This window comes from Thunnus albacares, chromosome 17, assembly GCF_914725855.1.
Source record: "Thunnus albacares chromosome 17, fThuAlb1.1, whole genome shotgun sequence".
Taxonomy (NCBI): domain Eukaryota; kingdom Metazoa; phylum Chordata; class Actinopteri; order Scombriformes; family Scombridae; genus Thunnus; species Thunnus albacares.
The window spans coordinates 21418800-21441675 of record NC_058122.1 but is presented as its reverse complement, the minus strand read 5'-3'; the positions used below and the strand labels follow the sequence as shown (position 1 = coordinate 21441675).

At 38.7% G+C, this 22876-nt stretch overlaps 3 protein-coding genes across 6 annotated transcripts; all 3 read left to right on the top strand.

The window, feature by feature from the left end:
• The first annotated feature begins 1735 nt into the window (after positions 1–1735).
• si:ch73-141c7.1 (coenzyme Q-binding protein COQ10 homolog, mitochondrial) lies at positions 1736–8047 on the top strand. Of its 2 annotated transcripts, XM_044332613.1 has the most exons (7): positions 1736–1800; positions 1908–2024; positions 3640–3861; positions 4843–4995; positions 5404–5596; positions 6720–6821; positions 7496–8047. In XM_044332613.1, exons 1-7 carry the CDS (start codon positions 1751–1753, stop codon positions 7646–7648), a joined length of 990 nt encoding a protein of 329 aa, XP_044188548.1. In that variant the 5' UTR covers positions 1736–1750; the 3' UTR covers positions 7649–8047. The 2 variants fall into 2 exon arrangements, with proteins under 2 accessions (XP_044188548.1, XP_044188549.1); XM_044332614.1 differs by lacking the exon at positions 1736–1800 and having other exon boundaries at positions 1923–2024; positions 3602–3861.
• A 4967-nt stretch (positions 8048–13014) lies between these two features.
• LOC122967532 (complement C1q-like protein 2) lies at positions 13015–14267 on the top strand. Its single transcript, XM_044332226.1, has 3 exons — positions 13015–13286; positions 13398–13532; positions 13628–14267. The coding sequence occupies exons 1-3, from the start codon at positions 13031–13033 to the stop codon at positions 13912–13914; spliced, it is 678 nt and encodes a 225-aa protein (XP_044188161.1). The 5' UTR covers positions 13015–13030; the 3' UTR covers positions 13915–14267.
• Positions 14268–16212: 1945 nt separating this feature from the next.
• On the top strand, positions 16213–22385 carry LOC122967163. Of its 3 annotated transcripts, XM_044331660.1 has the most exons (10): positions 16213–16317; positions 16934–17099; positions 17199–17538; positions 17569–18788; positions 18864–19003; positions 19113–19317; positions 19437–19541; positions 20654–20841; positions 21142–21283; positions 21371–22385. In XM_044331660.1, the coding sequence occupies exons 1-10, from the start codon at positions 16294–16296 to the stop codon at positions 22042–22044; spliced, it is 3204 nt and encodes a 1067-aa protein (XP_044187595.1). In that variant the 5' UTR covers positions 16213–16293; the 3' UTR covers positions 22045–22385. The 3 variants fall into 3 exon arrangements, with proteins under 3 accessions (XP_044187595.1, XP_044187596.1, XP_044187594.1); XM_044331661.1 differs by having other exon boundaries at positions 17033–17099; positions 17199–18788; XM_044331659.1 differs by having other exon boundaries at positions 17199–18788.
• Positions 22386–22876: the final 491 nt, after the last annotated feature.

Below are 22876 nucleotides of genomic sequence, written 5' to 3'. Positions count from 1 at the left end.
GGCAATATTACAACCAGTGAGCAATTTTATGTGGATTGAATTAAACTTCCTCAAATAGTCCAAGACTTTTAACAATCATTCTTAGATTTTCACTGATAGTGTTCACTCCATTCAGTTGGGCAGTTGACAAAAACCCATATCTGGAGCACTGACTTGTGGACTTGAAAATCATCACAGCCCAGACTCAGTGAGCTAGACAAGTAGGGAGATCACACAAGATTTTAAATTATATTTTATTCAGAACTAAGGCAAAAGTAACTTAATAAATGAATCTGCAGTCTGTAAGTCAGTGACGTATGCAGTGTTGACTGGAAATGTGGTGTTGAGCAGGAAAAACGTAAAATGTAAGCAAACCAGAAGGGTAGGTGTGATGATGATGAGAGAGACAGAGTGGAGGAGCCAGCCAAAATAATCCAGGCCCAGTACTGCCCAGGTGAACCACATCAGATTAAATGGCTCCACCCATCTCAACCTGCAAAAGGAAAAAGCACAGGACAGCAGGAGGAGCACTGAAAGTGACAGAGGCTGTCCCAGGCTGAACTTCTTAAAGAAGTGGCTGACTGGGGGATCAACCCACTGATCATTTGTCTGGACCCATGCAGCTCCAGCCCCATCCATACTGGCATTACCAAAGAGCTGGTGTGTGTGTGATCAAAACTATGTGCTTCAGGCACTGGCTTAGCACACAAAACAGCTTTTACATTTTCAAAAGCAGGAGCACAATTTGGTGACAAGCTATATTCGGCCAAAGCCTTCAACAGAACAACCGGCGCTTCAGAATTTTCTTGACAAACTTGAAAAATGGCATCATCAAGTGCCAACTCCTCCCCCGCACAGTACAGCCTCATGTTGCAAGGAAAACAGCATCCTGTTTACCATTCTGAGAAGTCTGGGGAGCAGCAAGACTCACTGCGTGTGGTAGGAAATTCTTCAGGACACTTTAGACCAACTACAGGTTCCTGCAAGATAGATGACAACTTGGTTACAACCTTTGGCAGCTTTCCATCAGCCCAGACCTGGTCCCCAGCCAGGTCATTGCCTAAGATAATGTCCACTCCATTTACAGGCAGTTGAGGGCAAAAACCCGTATCTGAAACACAGGCCAATGACCTTTGGACCTCAAAACCGCGTGATATTTGAGCTTTTTGAGCTGGGCTATGTCCAAAGTAAACCTGACTGTGAAACAGAATTTGAAATAGAAACTTAATGCCGATATGCCACTGAGATGGGTGAATTGCCAAAATTGGCAATTATATTTTACTTCACTTTTGTGCGCAATGCTGCATGTGCTTAAATGAGGAAAGCACATGGGGTAACTTGCTTGCAGCAATCACACTAATAAAGATATAAGAACATATAGCATATATACATACCATACATATACTAAATATGTCTGCTGTGGAGGAAAAAATTATATTAGAAGTGTGCTGTTGGAGAAATTACTATATTATTGTATTAATACATTGATGATCATTAATCCAGTGTAGAAGTGTATTTATTCAGCTGATCATTTTTGCCTTAAAAGAACATGATGCAGTCTTGACTTATCTATTGACCTTTAACTGTAACTTTATGCTGTAACCACATTGTCCTGTTTTAAGTAAGATGTCTCACCAAGATGTCTCGCACCTTGTTTGTGTAGACGAAATAAGTGCTTCGTCTGATGACCCTGATTCTAAGAAGTGATCATTTGAAAAGAGGAACTAAATGCAAGAACTGGAAGCTGCACAAGACAAGCACAGCACCATATATGGAATTAATATTGAATATCTTGCAGGAAACAGGTGTCTGCAGACAGAGGTGTGTGACTGTACATGAGGTGCTTGTGTTGACGGTTGCTGTTGGGTGGAGGCTGAAAGTATAAAATGTTTGCGTGAGCTGTGCAATGTGCTCTTCTCTTGCTGCAGAGATCAAGGAGCCCGTTTGCATACAGTTGGACCACAAAAGAATACTGTGTCTCTGGTATTTAGTTCTCACCTAACTAGACAAGCTGATATTTCAGCTGCAACATCACTGTTTAAAAGGTAAGTGAACTGAAAATGAAGGTTCAGTGACGTCTTTGCAAACTAGTGACATCAATCCAGTGCCTTCATGACACCAGCAGCAGTTTTCTGAATTTGAAGAGTATCCCTGTGATAACAAATCAGCAAAAAGTTGGGCTGTTGAATCAAAGTTCAGACTGAATGAGTGCCAACTTGTACAGAATCCAACTCCCTGTGTAACTTTGGGATCTCTGTTAAGCCCTTGAGTCTGTTCTCTTATAACCTGGGACATGTAAGCTCGTCTGTACATCTACTAGTTACGTTTCCGTCCTATCTTTGGATTGACTGAGGTTCTTAAATCCCTCGTTGATCAGGTGCCCTAATTCCAGCCCGATCCTGCACTAACAGTTCTGGCTATGTTACTGTGCAGCCACTTCATACAGCCTGTATGTGGATCAGCATAATGAGAGTTAGTTAAAGGCTGTTGTAAAACATATCAAAATTTAACTTAGTTTTCTATTATCATAATTTAGACATTTTAATTTAGTCTGTATTAGAATTTATTTTTAATGTAATTAATTCATTTCAATGTAATTCATTTAATTTGAATGTAGATGATGACCTTTATCCCAGGTGTAGCAACAAAGTCCAGGTTCATCATGTGCCAATCATGTGCTTGTTGTTCTCATTACTCACACAGAATCATTTAGACTTTGACTTGCCCCCCAAAAAATCCTGTGAACAAATATTTTCAGTTGTTCAATCACAAATGATTCATGTACTATATTACTTTCATTACTTTAAAAAGGCGGCAAATCTGTATTTCCTCATCATTTATTTTTGTGTGACAGTTCTGTGCGTCACTGCATAAACCATGACATCACAAATCTTTTCATGTAAACCATTTGATATGAGTGTTTGGTCTAAAGTGGTGTTTCTCAAAATGGGATCTGAAAATCCCCAGTGGGTCTTTAAGGGGGTTCCTGCAAAAAGGGTTTTTCATTGTGATTCTATCCATAAGTAACACAATGACTGAGAATGTATGACTATTTTGGTCATGGGTTTCATACGCTTTCTGTAATAAAACATCTAAAAGCAAAAATCTTATCAAATGGGGGTCTGTGGTCTAATTTGTGTCAGTTTGGGGGTCCTTGACGTGAAAAAGTTTGAGAACCACTGGTCTAAAGGACCTCAATCTGTCTTTCTGTGAGTAAGGAATGGGGAGGTCTGACTAGTACACTAGTACACACTAATATCACTATTCACCTCACAATATTTCTATTAATACATTTATTTGTAATATATGCCAAAACAAGTAATAAAGTGGTTTACAAAAAGACAGACTTGTACACACACACATACAGTGCTTCACAGATGACTGGATGTTATTAAGACCCGTAAATAACTATCAGTATCAACTGATAAGATGCTGTAGTGTCCCACTGTCTAATTATGCCATTACGTCATAGAAATCAATAAATTTTCTAAAAAGTTTTGTTTCGGGAATTTATACATCACCTAAAACGTTTATGACTCACCAATGATGTAGCTAGAATAATTTATAAGCGATCAATCTCATTATTTAAACACTTTATCAAGCTTTCTCTTTGATTGGCCAGAGCCAGTGACGCCGTTACGTCATTACTGTCCTTATCAGGAGAGCGAGGCGACTCATCAGTGGGAACAAAAGCCGGGTCACCGCTGCTGGGGCACAAACTTCGATATCTCGCCTAAAAAAAACTCAACCTGTGTTAGTTTTCATCGTGCACATCGCCATGGCCAACAAAACGACTCCTCTTCTCCTCAAGACACTGCTGGAGATGTCTGAAGCGCACTCTGGAAAGCTTGTACGAGGAAACCTTAGAAGAGCAAATGTCAGGTGAGTGATAGTGGGACTTTCCCTCTGAGATGCCAACAGGTGGGCGACACATTGACTGTAGCTCAATTTCACTTGTTATTAGTCATACAGATGTCATAATTTGGATTCAGTTTAATATTCTTCAGATTACCGGATATATTTTTTATTATTCGGAATGTATCCTCCCCCTCTTATTGGTTCTTTTGACACTGTATTCAATAAGCTGCCTGTACGTTTACTAATTAAGAAATAAAATGTAGTGTATAGAGCTGCAATGATTAATCGATTAGCCAACTATTAAATTAATTGCCAACTATTTTAATAATTGATTAATCATTTTGAGTCATTTCTTCAGAAGAAAATGTCCAGATTCACTGTTTCCAGCTCCTCAATTGTCAATATTTTCTGGTTTCTTTAGCCCTCTATGACTGTAAACTTAATATATTTGGGTTGTGGACTGTTGGTCGGGGCAAAGCAAGACATTTGAGGACCTTATCTTGGCCTTTGGGAAACATTGATCAACATTTTTCACCAATTTATGACATTTTATGAATCAAACAACTAATCAAGAAAATAATTGACAATAATGATTTTCATTATTGTCGATTATTTTCTTGAATGAATGAATGAATATAAATGTATGAATTCACAACATAAATACTGTGTGTAAACGCTGTTAGTATTAAGTTTATCCAGAGTAAATGCTCAGGAAAATGCTGATTGAACTTGTCAGGTGGCACTGAACCTGTGATGTCCTTTTTATATTTCCTACAAATTAATTTATGTGGAAGGAAAAACAAACTTCAGGCACAAAAACACCTTTTTTGTTCCTGCTCCATGCGTTAGTGCCTGAAGTTTGTTTTTCCATCCATGTGATGCTCCTTTTCTTCAAGAGCACCTGTGTTTTTATTGACTTTTATATGATAAAGACAGTCCTTGAGCACACCGCTACCTCTTTTTCACAATTTAATTTATGTGTTCCCATACATTTCCTCCCCTCAGACATCTGGGCTCCTGCGGGGCCCTGGCAGTGAGGAGGGCCAGCCTGCCTCTATGCCCCACCACCCCTGTCAGCACACCCAGCCGCAGCTTCATCAACCTGGCTGCTCCCATCAGCACACGGAGGATGGAGTACACCGAGTGCCGGACATTACGGTGAGTCCCACAATATATTACCTTAACATGCTGGAAACCATTGAAATCAGAAGACAATAACCCACAAAACAACCAACATTTAACTGAAAGTCATGTATTTATTCATAACAGTTAATAAAAGAAATGAAAACATCCTTTAGTTCTTGTGTAGGGAATGAATGAATGAATTTTAGCCTCAAAAAATAATGGGTTTATTTAAAAGAAACCTACATCAAACACCTGATTTTTAACTTAAAATGTCATACACGTAGTGGTTTGGAGCATTATATATTAACTTCAATGTACAAAAGGACAGAAAATAAAATTTATAATATCAAAATACACTTAAACCGGAACATACTGTAGAAAACAGAATAAAATTCACAACTCTATATCTCTTCTCTTGTCTTTATGTAACTGTGTGTTCAGGTATACTCCAGAGCAGATGTTCAATGTGGTGGCCAGTGTGGACCAGTATCAGCACTTTGTTCCCTGGTGCAAGAAATCTCAGGTCATGAAGGGACGAAACGGTGACATCCGGGCGGAGCTTGAAATAGGTTTCCCCCCCGTCGTGGAGCGCTACACCTCTGAAGTTACCGTCATCCCAAACCACCAAGTCAGGGTAAGTCTTTGTCTTGGTAGCTCCAGAAAACTCAAACTCACTCAAATACTATTTCACAGTAAACACAACACAAAACACAAACATCTTGTCAGTGCTGTCATCCAATGTTTCTGAAGTTATGTTTACTACTTCCTGCCATCCTGCAATGTGCTGTGGGTAGGAAATTTTAATTTGGTTAAAGAGGAAGAGGCCTAGGTGGAACTGAGGGAGGACTAGCGAGAGGATGAGTCTGAAAGGACCAGTTTGTAGGATTTAGTGGCATCTAGCGGTGAGGTTGCATATTTCAACCAACTGAAAATCCCTACGGTGCCCACTACGGTGGCAGTGAAACTCGCAAAAAATGTGAAAGGTCCTCTCTAGAGCCAGTGTTTGGTTTGTCCGTTCTGGGCTACTGTAGAAACTTGGCAGTGCAACGTGGCAGGCTCTGTGGAAAAGGACCTGCTTGCAAAATTTTTCTGCTTAGGATAGTGACGGAATGACCTACTCTGCCTCATCCTGCCTCTGATTGGCTAGTATTCATTGCCTTCATTGGTTAGGTTTAGGCATGAGGAGTGAGATGGTTAGGATTAAAATATCAGGGTCAGAGCCAATCAGAGGTAGAGCAGAAAATTCCGTCACCATCCTAGGAAACGTAAACTGGTGACTATGTAGATAAAAAGGGCCTATTCTAAGGTAACAAAAATACCGCAAATCTTATTTCAAGATGATTATACATTAATGAAAACATAATTATCAATATTATATGGCATGAATCCTACAAACTGGTCCTTTAAAGACCACCACTGAGACACACAGAAGTAAAATTTCTATTCTCGTATGAGGAAAAAATATATTCACTTTGTGTTTTAAGATAGAACTTGATGCATTTGACAGTACAGTGGACATTTTCTTGAAACCAGCATGAGCTTTCACACTGACTTAATCAGTAAACTGCAGTGGATTCTTCTTGGTCCCACCACATCATCCTGTTTCACCCTAAAATGTCTTCACTCTAAGGAAATATCACTTCTTTGTCACTTTGAACTATGTTTATGGTATAGAGTAGAGAGACTGTAGACAGACAATGAACGGACTTTGTGCTCAGTATTCATTGATGAATAAAGATTCTTTCTTTTTTAAACAGGCCCTGTGTACTGATGGATCCCTCTTTAACCATCTTGAAACAGTATGGAGGTTTGCCCCTGGACACAAAGACCAACCAGATTCCTGCAAAGTGGATTTCTATGTAAGTGTGTAAACTTGACTCCGACAGCCATGAGGCAATTAGGGTTTTGAAGCAGCCAAATTTGAGAGATCTAGCTGGAGAGATGGGGGGGAAAAGCAATTAAAATAGAATAATGTAAATAGTCAAAAGAATAAAAGATAAGTGACAGTGAATCCATGGAATTCACAGAAGAATGACTTGCTCATGAGACTTGAGATATCAGATTGCATACTTACCGAGAGACTAATTCCAAGTCTTTTGTTCTTGTACTGTTTTGAAAGGATTACTAACTGAAAGGAAGTGTTGAGGAAAATCTCATTATGCTCTAAATTTAGACTTGAATAGCATGCTGGTGTCCTTGGAGGCTTGAAATAGCTGTTGTGACAGGGAACGGTGTTAAAGAGCCGCTGACAGGAGTTTGACCTTAATGTTGGCTCAGATTGTCTCAGGGTCAGCCAGGAAGTGGTTGGATTTCAGTGGAACATGTTAAATAAGAGAAGCTGCTTGTCTGATTATCAATAAACACATTTACAGGAGGGAAAATCTGACTGACAAAAAAAGACTTTTAAGGCATCTTGGCTTTGATTTTAGAACTGACAGGTCGAAGTTTATATTTGTTAAACTTACTATTTAATCAGTGAAGAGTCTCACAAACAGTTAGCTAACATGCTTGTCTTCTCCTGTGTCCTCTGCAGGTGTCATTTGAGTTCAAGTCTCTTCTGCACTCTCAGCTGGCCGGCATATTCTTCGACGAAGTGATTAAGAAGATGGTCAGGGCCTTTGAGTCACGGGCAGCGACACTTTACAGGAACCGGCAGGAGGCGTCACTGAGGAGGCGCTCAACATGAGGGCGACCCTTTTAACCTCCCCTTCATCCACATCCACTCAAACCTTTAACCAAACCCTGCCAGCCTGCTACTTGTACCTACTGTTAACATTTGTCTTACACAAGAGACTGGATCTTCTTTTTGCACTCACTCATATCTTATTTTTGAGTTGACATGCACGTGGAATATACTTAAAACTCTATATTTATAAGCCACATACACATTTATTTACTCTCTTGTACATATATATTTATTTTATGAATAGGACTTCAACATCAAATGATGATGTTGAACACAAATGTCTTCTTTCAAAATTAGTGGGAACATTTACAAGTGACTCCTGCTCAGTGCTGAAACATCTGGTAAGAGCTTTTTCTTGTCTATATCAGTGGAATTAAAAAGCTCTTGTATTTTCGTAAACCTGTATGTCTAAGCGTCATTTGTTGCACTTTTTTTTTTTTTTTTTTGGAGAATTTTGCAATCGATCACAGTGACTGGCCACATTAAGACACAAGCAAGGATTTCCAGTGTAGTAGATCATATCTGTTAACTGCTTACTTGTTGTGTTTTGACAAGTTTCGAAAAAAACGTGCCTCCAGGAACAGGTGCAAAATTTCCCGGGCGACGTGAGGCTACAGGCAACATATTCTTCCTGCTCAGGTATTCAGCTTCTGAGAATAACAAGCTTTACTTGGTGGGTGATGGTTTATTTTCATGCTGTGAAACTACAAGAACTCATCCAAACAACTCATGACTAATGTAACTGAACAGAGTACAAACTGAGAGCACAGTATAAACTCACTCCATGGTTTGATCTCCCCCCACAAGAGGGAAAAACCTCAACTAGAGGATCAAAAGCACTAATAACATCATGTCTGGAATCCTGGTAATATTACCTGACAGTATATATCAAACTACATAAATGATTTTCTCTTGGTGCCAAAACACATATAAATAAGAGATATTGATGTATTCTCTTAACTTTTACTAATGTTCAGTAATTGCAGTTACCTCAACTATATCCTTGTAACTTGCTGATGATGTCTGATTGTAGATTACCACCAGATGTGGGGTGTACACTACACACACATTATATATATATATATATATATATATATATATATATATATATATATAGATATAGATATAGATATAGATATATATATATATATATATATATATATATATATATATATATATATATATATATATATATATATATATATATATATATATATATATATATAGATATATATATATATATATATATATATATAGATATAGATATATATATATAGATATATATATATAGATATATATAGAGATGTATTTAGTGCTTTATAAACCAACAGCAATATCTTAAAGTCAATTCTTTGACAGACAGGAAGCCAGTGTAAAGATCTGAGAACTGGAGTGATATGATCCACTTTCTTGGTCTTAGTGAGTTAAGCTTGACCGTTAGCCTGCCACAGAGCAGGCTAATTCTGCTAAGTTACCATGGTTACTGAGCTGCAGTGATGGAAAGGACCTCCCACTTAAATTAGCGAGGTTTATCGAAATAAGCCAGACTATCCTGTTAGCCAGCGTGATGCAACACTCCTCAGGTGACCTGAGGCTACAGTCAACACATTCTTCCTGCTCAGGTATTCAGCTTCCGAGAATAACTAGCTTTACTCGGTAGGTGATGGTCTGTTTTCATGTTGTGGAACTAAAAGAACTGGTTTTACATTCCAAACAACTCATGGCTAATTAAATTGAACAGAGTACGAACTGAGAGTACAGTGCAAGCTCAATCATCAATTGTTTGATCTCCTTCCACAAAAGGGAAAAACCTCAACTAGAGGAGCAAAAGCACTGATAATATCATGTCTGTGAATCCTGGTAATATTACCTGACAATATGTATCAAACTACATAAACTTTTTTCTCTTGATGTCAAAACGTATATAGATAGAGGTATTGATGTATTCTCTTAACTTTTTCTAATGTTCAGTAATTGCAGTTACCTCAACTATATCTTTGTAACTTGCTGATGATGTCACTGATTGTACATTACCACCAGATGTGGGGTGTGCACACACACATATATATATATATATATAGGCTGTATCTGACACTTGTATTGAACTTTCCTTGAGAAAGACCAATATGTAAATGGTAAATGGGCTGCATTTATAGTCTTTCAGTCACTCAAGGTGATTTACACTACATGCCACATTGACCCATTCACACCCACATTCATACGCGTTCATCCACAGTCATCATTTTTGCCATATGAGTATTCACACTAGGAACACTATCAGTATCAATCAACATGAAAACAAGTACAACCAAAACATTTAAGTAATTTAAAAAAACATTAGAAAACTGTCCTGAAATGAACCAGAAACTCAAACATTATTTAACGCACATAGTAAGCATCATTACATAATATCAACACCTGTCTTCCCAATTTCAGCGACACTACACTGGTTGCAGATATGATACGTTTTGATTAACTTTAAAGTATGACAGTTTGTATTGTAAAACGTACTTATCTGTAGATTTTTTAGTTCCCTGTTAACCAGAGTGCAATCATGGGGCAAAGCTAACAAATTGCAAAATGTCCTATTTTAACAAGTGTATTTAATCAATATCATATTTTATATTATTGATATTTTTTCTTGACGAAGGGATATATATATATATATATATATATATAGGCTGTATCTGACACTTGTATTGAACTTTCCTTGAGAAAGACCAATATGTAAATGGTAAATGGGCTGCATTTATAGTCTTTCAGTCACTCAAGGTGCTTTACACTACATGCCACATTGACCCATTCACACCCACATTCATACGCGTTCATCCACAGTCATCATTTTTGCCATATGAGTATTCACACTAGGAACACTATCAGTATCAATCAACATGAAAACAAGTACAAGTACAAGTACAAGTACATTGTCTGCAACAATGTTTAGGTAGGTGGTACGTGTCAAAGTAACATCCACATCAATGCCAGAACCCAAGGTTTCCCAGCAGAACATTGCCCAGGGCATCACACTACCCTTGCCTCCAGTTATCCTGTGCCGCCACCCAGTCAACAGACAAGTGATGCGAGTGTGAAAAGACACTTGATGGAGCCGTCTTTTGAGTCTGTTTCTGTCTGTCTGACATTCTTTGACATGCAGCTATGTTAAGGCATGGCAAGGCGGGGCATGTTTATTTGTATAGCACATTTCAACAACAAGGAAATTCAAAGTGCTTTATATAGAGCATAAAAGGCATTAAAACAGAAAATAAAAGCAACACAAGTAAAAAGACATATAAAAACAATTAAAAAGTGTTAAATTTGGAAATAAAAAAGAAGCTAAAAGGGAATAAGACAGATAAAACAAGAGAATAAAAGTAACAGTAAAGTGCAGTGTAATACATTAACCCTCAATGTGGTTTAATGAAAGGCAGCGGCAAACAGAAAAGTCTTCAGCTGCGATTTAAAAGAACTGAGGGTTGCAGCAGATCTACAGTTTTCTGGGAGTTTGTTCCAGATATTTGGAGCATAAAAACTGAAAGCTGCTTCACCATGTTTAGTTTTTACTCTGGGAGACAGAAAGCAGACCTGTCCCAGACCACCTGAGAGGTCTAGATGGTTCATAATGTAGCAGCAGATCAGAGATGTATTTAGTGCTTTATAAACCAACAGCAATATCTTAAAGTCAATTCTTTGACAGACAGGAAGCCAGTGTAAAGATCTGAGAACTGGAGTGATATGATCCACTTTCTTGGTCTTAGTGAGTTAAGCTTGACTGTTAGCCTGCCACAGAGCAGGCTAGTTCTGCTAAGTTACCATGGTTACTGAGCTGGGACTCATATAAGCTGCAGTGATGGAAAGGACCTCCCACTTAAATTAGCGAGGTTTATCGAAATAAGCCAGACTATCCTGTTAGCCAACGTGATGAAACACTCCTCAGGTGACCTGAGGCTACAGTCGACACATTCTTCCTGCTCAGGTATTCAGCTTCCGAGAATAACTAGCTTTACTCGGTAGGTGATGGTCTGTTTTCATGTTGTGGAACTAAAAGAACTGGTTTTACATTCCAAACAACTCATGGCTAATTAACGAGTACGAACTGAGAGTACAGTGTAAGCTCAATCATCCATTGTTTGATCTCCTTTCACAAAAGGGAAAAACCTCAATTAGGGGAGCAAAAGCACTAATAACATCATGTCTGTGAATCCTGGTAATATTACCTGACAATATGTATCAAACTACATAAACTTTTTTCTCTTGATGTCAAAACGTATATAGATAGAGGTATTGATGTATTCTCTTAACTTTTTCTAATGTTCAGTAATTGCAGTTACCTCAACTATATCTTTGTAACTTGCTGATGATGTCACTGATTGTACATTACCACCAGATGTGGGGTGCACACACACACACACACACACATATATATACATATATATATATATATATATATATATATATATATATATATATAGCTGCCATCAGCTTTCGACTTTGTCGAATTCACCCGCTCGCTCTTCGTCAACTGATCCCTTCTTGACGAAGGGATATATATATATATATATATATATATAGGCTGTATCTGACACTTGTATTGAACTTTCCTTGAGAAAGACCAATATGTAAATGGTAAATGGGCTGCATTTATAGTCTTTCAGTCACTCAAGGTGATTTACACTACATGCCACATTGACCCATTCACACCCACATTCATACGCGTTCATCCACAGTCATCATTTTTGCCATATGAGTATTCACACTAGGAACACTATCAGTATCAATCAACATGAAAACAAGTACAACCAAAACATATAAGTAATTTAAAAAAACATTAGAAAAATGTGCTGAAATGAATCAGAAACTCAAACATTATTTAACACACATAGAAAGCATCATTATATAATATCAACACCTGTCTTCCCAATTTCAGCGACACTACACTGGCTGCAGATATGATACGTTTTGATTAACTTTAAAGTATGACAAGGTTTGTATCGTAAAACGTACTTATCTGTAGATTTTTTAGTTCCCTGTTAACCAGAGTGCAGTCATGGGGCAAAGCTAACAAATTGCAAAATGTCCTATTTTAACAAGTGTATTTAATCAATATCATATTTTAAAAGTCTTTAAACTTGCTGTATGTAGTGTTTTATTATCTCAGACACATAAAGAACTTTGTAAACTTTGCCAGTAACATGCTGTATAAGTGTCATTAATCACCTTTTGGACTTGGGTAGGTTTTCCCAACTGAGATAGTGTTTTCTTTTTTAAATGGGCGTTTCCTGTAACCGGTGTTTCTTGTGTTGCACAGTGTCAGGTGGAGTATAAAAGGGGGTTAGACTTGAAAGAGGAAAACTACATCGAAGCAGAGATTTCAAAACTGCAAGGATGATGAGAGTTGCAGTCCTGATTCTTGCGTTCAGCTGCTGGCTATGTGAAGCACAAGCCGACAAAAACAATGACAGGGTCTCTCTGTACCCAGGATCAACCAGCTGCTCTGATACCTGCTCCCTCACTTCCATAAGTCAAACCCTGGGGGCAGTGGGAGAGAAAGTAGCAAACATGGTGGGAAAAATAACACACCTGGAGGAGAAGTTGCAAAACACTGGGAAAGAAGTCCTAGAGCTGCGGAGCCTGATTAAAGGTAAAATATGGCAAATGTTTTTAGTGGGTTATAACAAGGAGATATATTTCTTCCCTGATCTTTTTATCAGTTCTAACCTCTGATGTGTTTGTGGTAATTTGATGGTCTCAGGTGCACCTCAAGTGGCCTTTTCAGCAGCTCTCAGGGATTCTGGCTCTGGAAACACTGGGCCTATCTCTGCTAATACCCCACTGCAGTATAAGAGGGTCTTCTCCAACACTGGCAGTGGCTACAATCCTTCAACAGGTAGTGTGCCAGACAGAGAAAGACATAGAAGGAGAGAGAGAGAGACAGACATATAAGGACTCATTAAATGTAAACCATTCTCCTTTTTTTGACAGGCATTTTCACAGCGATGGTCAAAGGAATGTACTTCTTTCGATTCTCGATGTTCAACAACATCAATCCTCATGCCAACTCTGTTGTGAGCCTCATGAAGAACGGTGTGAGGCTGACATCTGTCTGGGACACATCTGGGACTGACAGCAACGACATGGGCAGTAATGCTGCGGTCATCCCCCTGGACGTGGGAGATAACGTATATGTGGAGCTCCAGGCACACAGGATCATCTATGATGATAGCATGAATTACAACACCTTCAGTGGTTTTCTGCTCTTCACCATGTGATTCAAACAACATGATTTCAGGTCTGCCTGGCTCCTAATGCTCTTACGATAAAATAAATACATCTCATATTATTCATACTGCCAAATGGGAAGAGGGTTTGTTGCACTATAAAAAATATTTACACACAAGCCAAACTAATTATGTGATGATCATACAATTAGTCAAACAAACTGTTTGAAACATTTTATGAATATCTGGGTATTAATAGACAATTGTGAAAAAATGTGATTTCATGTAGAAATGTTTCTTGTGAAGTTATACAAAAAGTAACTAAGTGTGGTTATGTGTACTGAGGGTAAAAAATGCACATAAAGAAGGTATAATTCAACATAGTCAATAGATAATAAATACAATAAAATCCACAAATACTGTTGCCTGTGAGTTTTTTTTATAACTGCATTTTCTGTGTTGCAAGAATAGTAGGCTTTACAGATATTAATCTACCCTTGAACAATGAAGAAAAACAACTATTATGTAAGCCAATGAGGCAATTTACAAGGATGGCTGGCACCTTTCATCTCTGCTTGGAACATTTACATAGTGTACACATCTAGACACACTGAAAATTACAAGAGGGGTTAAGTTTACTGTGGATCATGTCAGCTGTCCTGAGGTGAAGGTCTATGTCATGCATGCCAACGACAATCCTTGGATATTACATAAAAAATGTTAAAATATGTGTTCACATGATGTGTAGACAGATTGTCTCATTTTTTTTCACAATTGATAGAACAGCAATTTCAATATGATTGTGGTCTTTTGTCCCATCAATGCAATGGATGATGAGAAAATTAGATTAATGTTATTCATCTTCATCTTGTCCGACAAGTCAAACTTTTAGGTTTATTTTATTTTCACATTTTTTGACAAGCCAGTTATCAAGAAATTGGCAATATTGTCCACAGATTTGACAAGATATATGATAAGCCCATGGATGTATTATTGGCCTACACCAATCAGCCACAACATTAAAACCACCTGCCTAATATTGTGTAGGTTCCCCTCGTTCCGCCAATACAGATGACCTATCAAGGCATGGACTCCTCCAAAGTCTAAAGATGTCCTCTGGTATTTGGCACCAAGACATTAGCAGCAGATCATTTAAGACCTGTAAGTTGCAAGGTGGGGCCTCCGTTGATTGGACATGTTTTTCCAGCACATCCCACAGATGCTTGATTGGATTGAGATCTGGGGAATTTGGAAGCCAAGGCAACACCTTGAACTCTGTCATTTTCCTCAAACCATTCCTGAAAAATGTTTGCAGTGTAGCAGGGTGTATTATCCTGCTGAAAGAGGCCACTGCCATCAGGGAATACCGTTGCCATGAAGTGCTGCTCTTGGTCTGCAACAATGTTTAGGTAGGTGGTACGTGTCAAAGTAACATCCAAATCAATGCCAGGACCCAAGGTTTCCCAGCAGAACATTGCCCAGAGCATCACACTACCCTTGCCTGATTGCCTACTTCCCATAGTGCATCCTGGTGCCATCTCTTCCCCTGGTAACCCCACCCAAAACCAGAAACCACCTAACCAGTTATCCTGTGCCGCCACCCAGTTGACAGCATGTGCCACCCAGCCAGGTATAATATTATTTTGCACCATTACTTCAAAAGATAAAAAACAATCTGGATAGGTGGAAAGCAATTAACCTCATGCTTTGGGGCAAGATAAATACTATTAAGATGGTGGTTGCCTCGCAATTTAACTATATCTCAATGACGTTTCCAACTGATTATACCAGATAAGATGTTGAAACAATATAATCAAAAAGTTAAAGATTACTTATGGAATGGGAAAAGGCTGAGGATTAACTTTAAAAAAAAGTGCACCCCTAGGGAAAGGGGAGGATTGGCACTTCCGAATATAGAACTATACTATTTAGCAATTGAAATAGACAAGTTGGCTAGACACTAGGCAGAACCACTGACTGTATATATATATATATATATATATTTATATACAGTTAATGGACAGAACCAAGGGGCATTCCCATATAGCGTGTAAGAATGTGAAAAACCTCCTTACATTGCCAGCAGTTACTATTCTGAATCAGACCCATTTTATATAGCTTGAGTGGGGTGAAATAATATTTATACAATCTTATACTGAATGGATTTGCTTCCAACATCTCTTCTAACATCTCACTGTCAGTGGTTTTAATGTTGTGGCTGATAGGTGTAAGTCTTATTATACATCTATGGATAAACCTTTTAAAATAAAGGCCTGATTCCATACAGGCATTGTGGTGAACAACCGCATTAATTGGGTCCTTTTAAGCTATCGCGCATGCGCACTTCAATTACAGTTGCAATCAGACTGCAGAGAGTTTTGCGTGCAGCAACACTTAAAACTACATTTTTAATGGAAGTTGAGCCACTGGATGCTTCAAAGCATCATGGTCAAAGTAAGTGATTATAAACTAGACTAACATCTCATCAGAGCTGCAGTCCTCAGTGCTAAACATGTCATTTCAAAGCGCTTTTATACTTTGTTGTAGTTAGCGTTAGCTGTTCCCATGTATGCGGACGGAATAGCTAGCATTAATGTTGACAATTAAGCCAAAAAGTCTTCAGTTGACACAAGGTTCAAAGCCATAATATACAATGTCTCTCTAAGATTTTTACAATGTACCTAGTTTTTATTTGTTCATGCCACTGACTGTGGTTCACACTGATAACAGAACCGTGAATGACTGTAATAAACGTCGTTGTCTGCAACAACAACAAACTAAGGTTTTCATATTATTATGTTATGCATCACTAAACAATCTTTGCAACACAAAGCTGGCATTCCTCTGGAAGACATCATGAAGCACGTTTAATGTTATGTCAAATATTTGTAATATTTTATTTCATATATTTTGTTAATTGTATTTTTTTCCTTTCCTCATGTTATAATTGTAGAAATGCTATATGTGTGCAGAGCAATGTCTGTATTTCCTCTGTTGTGCTTATTCCAGTAAAGTTGTTTTTAAAAATGTCCTAAAGTTGTAATACAAGTAAAATATTGCTATTTTACAGATCCACCAATCAATAGTTAAACCTGGGGGCCAGTTCGAAATACAGTGCTCAAATATCAGCAAGACTTTGTTTCACTGCCTTCTGTGTCCCAAATTCAAGCCAACTACTAGCAAGAAGATCCAGAGACACATGGATTGCCATATCAGCACTGCATTGCATGTTAAAGGTAAGTGGACTGTCTTAGCTGTAGAACTTACATATATTTATTGATTATTTAATATTGTAGTTAAGGTTGTAGTTACTGTTGTTCTGTGTCCTCTTGCAGATAACATCATCTGCAGATGCAATCAGCCATGCAGACTCACGGGTCATTATCATTGCCCCTACTGTGAAAAAACAATCATACGGAGGGAAGATATGGAAAGTCATGCGCTCGGATGTCAAAATAAACCTCCTCCATCACTCACATTGGAACCACTCTTATTGCCATCACTACTCTGCACTGCTGCTTCCCAGGAGATTTCAAGATGCCCTTCTTCAGCGACAACATCAGCAGCAGTACCCCCTTCTCCACCTGCAAAATCACCAGAACCCCCACATGCTACATCGGTAGTGCCCCCTTCTCCATCTGTGACAACAGCAGTACCCCCTCCTCCAGCTACGACATCAGCACTACCCCCTTCTCCAGCTACGACACTGGCAGTACCCAACTCAGAGCCTCACCCAAGCCTGTTGAATCTGCTGGAGGAGCCTATGGAGTGTAATACATCAGTAGTAGAGCAAGACCATTGTTATACGCTTCCACCCTCAGTTTCTCTCCACTCCCCTGTAGCTTCACCAGTATCCAGCGATATTCCCGCAGCTTCACAACCAGAGGCCTCGAGCACAGATGCCCGTTCACCCGAGGGCTCAGTCAAGGATGCTGCATCGTATCCTGACACAATGACGCTGCCGTCTTACGGTATCAGAAGTTTAAGATTAGTGCGGTGCCCTCACTGCTCGCTTCGTCTTTACAAGAAAAACCTGGGTGCCCATATAAAGAGGAAGCATGGAGGGCTAAAGGATATTACTGCTGCTTCACATCTTAAAAATGTGTGTGTTGATGAAACACGTGGAATATTTGCTGTCCAAAGAGTGGCTCATGGGTTCTCTGTGCCGATACATGTACAGCGCAAAACATGGGGAAAACATCATCAGATAAAATGTGGGTTGGAGGAATGTCACAAGTACCAGTTGCTTGCAAAGCAGAGTGGGCTAATTTACAGCTTGTGTGAGCACATTCGATCGCTGGATTACTGCACCAAGATTGCTTGCGAGGAGTTTCTTAATCCAGAGGTTCTTGAGGAATTGGTGTCTCTGCATATTGTCGAAGAATCTATGATGGCAACCTGCAAATTGAGGCAAAAAGGAGCAGAGAAAGACCATGTGCCTTTTTCTGTGTTGGTGGATTTGGGAGGTTCCACACATCAACTTTGTCTCTCTGTTCATGAGCCCAAAATACGCAGTTTCTCCTCCTTTGGGAGAGTTATAGTCACTTATAACTTGAAAAAACAAACCTGGCATTGCCCCTGTACCAACCCTCGTAAATCATGTCCACACAAGAGCATCGGTAAGTGGCACGTGTTTCAAACTAGGAAAGACCTCCTGCCTGCTTCAACGCAAGAGACATTTCAGTCTCACACTAATCCTGCTACCACAGAGCTGGAGAGAAGTGTGAGATACACTTATGCAGAGAAGAAAATACCTGCAACTCTTCCTGGAGATGCCACTGCTCCAAGAGCACTGACAGATTATCCTGCATGTTTGATTCCTACTGAAGAAACATGCAAGCTCTGTCAAGGCCATCCCAGATTAGAAGATGGATTTCTCATCACAGACAAAGCTACAATAGTCAGCATGAATGGTGTAAATCACAGTAAGTAAAATACATCATGGACTGACCACGTACTGCTGATTCGATGTCCTGATTTTATTCTTCTACTCACTGCAGACACCTCGACTTACAATAAAAGATGCCCTAAATGCCACATGGACTACCGGTACCAGGAATGGCGAGATGGTCTTCACAACTTTAATGATCATGTCATCTTGACTCTAGAGCTTTGCCTCTATATGCGATACAACCTACAGGTGTGTATATAGCAATGTGTATTTATCACACTGCACTTTTATATCTTTCTGTACTTGCATGCATGTAAGAAAAAAAAAATCTATATAATCCCTTTGTTTTTCTTTACAGAATCATGTGTCGGTGTCCAGACTGATCAGCTGTTTGGAGAGTTTTCGGGGCCAAAAGTTTCCCGCGATCAACATCATTTTTCAAGCCTATTGTCACTTCGAGGCTTTGAACAACACAGAGTACAGTTACTCCTGCGTTAACTGTGGCTTTTCCCCTGCTGTTGTCATGATGGACATCCACAGAAACAGAGTCTCCAAACTGGAGGGTAAGTTATTAGCGATTGAGAATATGAAATTAAAATATTTATTTATTTATTTATTATTTATTTTTGTAATTTAAATCGAAAATGGTTTCTGTATTTATCCGATGTGTCTGTGAATGTAGTGAGTGAATTGAAAACACCTCCTGAAGACTTTGATGGACAACACAACATAGAGGACTTTTGGGACTCTGTACATCTGGAAATGATCAGTCAAGGCTTTTTTCCCAGTAAGTAAAGAGTTAAATCCTACTGTATGTTGCTATGTCTGTTTATTCTGCTAAACCACTAGTTGAACTTCAAAGATGACCAGATCGATCATTCTTAATTCAACAGTTAATTGTGATGGAAATCATGTTGTCGTGTCAGAGGCCTTTAGAGCACACGAAGGAGACAATGTCAAAAAAACATATTTTCTGTTCATAGCTGCAGAAGATTGAATGTTATTTGCCAAAACTTTCATACTGTATAAAGTAACTGTTTGCATTGATTCGTCTTTTTTACAAACACAAACTCTTTATAAAAACAGATGCATGGAGTGCTGGTGCTCTTCAGTTTGGGGATCCTGCTAATTTAGAGTTATTAAAAAGATCTGAGGCCTGCAAGAAGGTAAAAAATTTAAAAAGCCTTTAATACTTCATGGCTACTTAGTCATAGTTAAAAACATACCTACTCGTTTTAGCCATTAAGGTCCTCATCAGGGCAAGTACTCTAGAGTGCCCCAGGTATTTTCACTAACTCTAAACACAAACTCTTATATCATTAATTTATAGTCTGGTTACAATTAGTCAATTCCAGTGTGCATAGATACATATTTTCCTTTCGTAGTGATAAAAATAACATACACACACTCATATAAGCCACTGAGGTGCGAATGGGTAAATTATTTCAGACACGTGCTCTGAGCCAAACAATAAACCAGTGTCCAATGCACTGTATGTCTTTGGATTAGGTGATCTGTTTATTCAAAGTTCAGCATACACATGATCACCTTAACATAAGTAGATAACAGCGTTGTCCATATTTACTCACGTTGATGTTTCCGTTGAACAAACACAGATTCAAATGTCAGCCAAGCCAACGTGATGCCGCACTGACACGGTCAAAACTGTTTGCTTCCCCATCTGCACACCTGATTCTCATCACCTTTGCTATATGCACTTACTGCATTGATGCTCCACACTGTGTCCAATGTGAGAACTGCATGTGTATACATATAATCACATTGTGGTTTAGGTAAGGATAATATAAGACAAACAAAAAAATAACATTGTGGCTCTAACACTTTTTTCAATTTTCCATCGGAAATGCACTTATGACCTTGTTCTTACTTTTTTTTTAGACTCTTCAACAAATCCGTTTTTGGTTCGTCCATCTTATGAACTCTGGGCTCCTTGGATTGGGAAGGAAACCCGCAAATCCGATAGTGTCCTCAACACCGAATTCAAAAAGATGCCCACATCTGAGACTGAGGGAGAACTGAGTAGTGTAACTGCAGACCGTCTTTGTGAGGATTTGCTCAAACAAAATGTAGGTTATTAATAAAAATAAGCCTTATTTATTTGGCCTAAGCTTTCTTTTTTATGTAAAGTCAGAATAACCACAAAAAATGTTCTTTTTGTGTAGTTTTTTATAATCCAAATCCGTGTGTTGATTTGCCTTTTTTAATCAGGGAATGGTCAAACTGATCTCACAGTAAGAAGGTGAACATGCTCACCCTCTCTCTGTTCATGCCTTGTGTCTTTCAAGAGATGTTACAATAAATGCATTGCTAAGAATGATAATTTTAACTTGAATTCTTGGTGAACACTTCTGTTTCATGTCTCCCAGGAAGCAACTCTTCGAAGTCTGTGCAAAAGTTCCAGTGTTGACTCTAGTGGATCTCGTGCAGATCTCATCTTCCGGCTGAGGGAGAAAGTGAAGAATCAACAGACTTATGTCAAAGTGCATCAATCTATCTGGGGTACCTCTGGTAAGTATGAATTAAATGTAACTGTGAAAAACATAAGTCTGAAAAGAAAAGAGATAATAAATTTCCTCTTTTTTCCCCCCTTTACAGGTGGATGGTGTGTAGTTTCTTGCCCCCATGGCATCGTTTACAGTCTGAAATTCAACTTGCAGACAGAAAGTCCAAGAGATTTTGCTGACCTTCTCCTGTCATGGAAACATTTCCCAAATGTCTGCCTGTATGACTCAGCACATGGTTTAGCAACACACACAAACTCACGAGTTCCTGACAACCCCCCTTTTCATCCACATGAAGGAAAACCAGCTGCTCCGACATCAAAGAACTTGGCTAAAGCAGTTCATCGGAAACTGAAGGTGCCCCTGCCATGGCTCAGAGAAAAACTTGAGCATTCAGAAGAAAATGCACATCCGGTAACTGGATCAAGCCACCATTACGCACTTCACGACAGACTTCACCAGGGTAACACAAAAGACCCACATGATGTGTTGCGAAGGGTTAATCTGGTACCAGAACTCCAGGACTGTGTTAACAGTAAGCTGGTAAAGCGGCTGTTTACTTACATGAGAAAAAACAATTATTTCCTGAACAGCGTGGCACCTTCCACACACATGTTCATAATGAGAAACATGATCGAACACAGGAACGCGTGTTGTAACTCACAGCTTCTGGAAACGCAGTTAAAACGAATTCAGCAACTCCAACCCTTGGACCCCACTGCCATGTCCGACACGGGTCAGACCGCCACGGATGACTCTCATTGCTAATCGCATAGAACAACTTAATTTTCTGAAAGGATGAGGCAAGCTGATTCGTTTGTACTGAAGATATGAATCACACATACACAAATATGTTGTTATTTTTTTTGAAAACGCTAATTTCCTAAAACAGCTGGTTACTGTTATACTCAAACAGGAGTAAATAGTGCGTTTGTTGGAATATTTTCAGTTGTGGATTTGATGTGCTAGAGAGTATTATTGTACTAATAAACTACCTACCGTACAGTCTATCAGGCTTAGGTTACACAGACTTGTGAGGAGAAATTCATTGTTGGTTTTGGTCATTATGTGTGATTTGCAGGCAAGAAAAATATAGAATATTTTCTTTTTTCCTGCTATGAGTTTGATATTCCACTAAAACTTGTTTTTAGTTTGTGTCAGTATTACAACTTGAAGGCTCTGTACACTGATGGTTTGAGTGTATCTTTTGATACTGGTAGAGATCTCCTACAGTTTGGACAGCTGGTAATTTTTTGCACATTTTGTTGTCATCTGAATATTTCGTGAGATACACTGTTGAAACGAAAAAAAACAATAGCTTTGTCGTTTTCTTAAGATTTGTTTTACTAAGAATATTTTTGAAAAAACATCTCGTCCTTTTACCCAACAACAGCTTAAAAAACATGCTCTTCATCAAACAGCATAATTTAAGGCATGTGTGCTTTTTAAAACAGATATCTGTTTATTCATATTTTGCGAGGTGGCAGGTTTGGAAAGACAAAGGTAAAATAATTCACACATGAGCCAAAATAAGAATGCGTTTTTTTTGGTTTTAGCTGGAACAACTGCTCACTAAAACAAGAAATGAAAATGCAGTTTG

Excerpts from the sequence above, each read along its gene's own strand:
- si:ch73-141c7.1 (XM_044332613.1), top strand. The coding sequence starts at position 1,751 with ATGGAATTAATATTGAATATCTTGCAGGAAACAGGTGTCTGCAGACAG. Across the intron at positions 4,996-5,403 it reads ACCGAGTGCCGGACATTACG|GTATACTCCAGAGCAGATGT; the intron begins GTGAGTCCCACA and ends CTGTGTGTTCAG. Across the intron at positions 6,822-7,495 it reads CCTGCAAAGTGGATTTCTAT|GTGTCATTTGAGTTCAAGTC; the intron begins GTAAGTGTGTAA and ends TGTCCTCTGCAG.
- LOC122967532 (XM_044332226.1), top strand. The coding sequence starts at position 13,031 with ATGATGAGAGTTGCAGTCCTGATTCTTGCGTTCAGCTGCTGGCTATGT. Across the intron at positions 13,287-13,397 it reads GCTGCGGAGCCTGATTAAAG|GTGCACCTCAAGTGGCCTTT; the intron begins GTAAAATATGGC and ends TGATGGTCTCAG. Across the intron at positions 13,533-13,627 it reads TGGCTACAATCCTTCAACAG|GCATTTTCACAGCGATGGTC; the intron begins GTAGTGTGCCAG and ends TTTTTTTGACAG.
- LOC122967163 (XM_044331659.1), top strand. The coding sequence starts at position 16,294 with ATGCTTCAAAGCATCATGGTCAAA. Across the intron at positions 19,318-19,436 it reads CAGAGTCTCCAAACTGGAGG|TGAGTGAATTGAAAACACCT; the intron begins GTAAGTTATTAG and ends CTGTGAATGTAG. Across the intron at positions 19,542-20,653 it reads CAGTCAAGGCTTTTTTCCCA|ACTCTTCAACAAATCCGTTT; the intron begins GTAAGTAAAGAG and ends CTTTTTTTTTAG.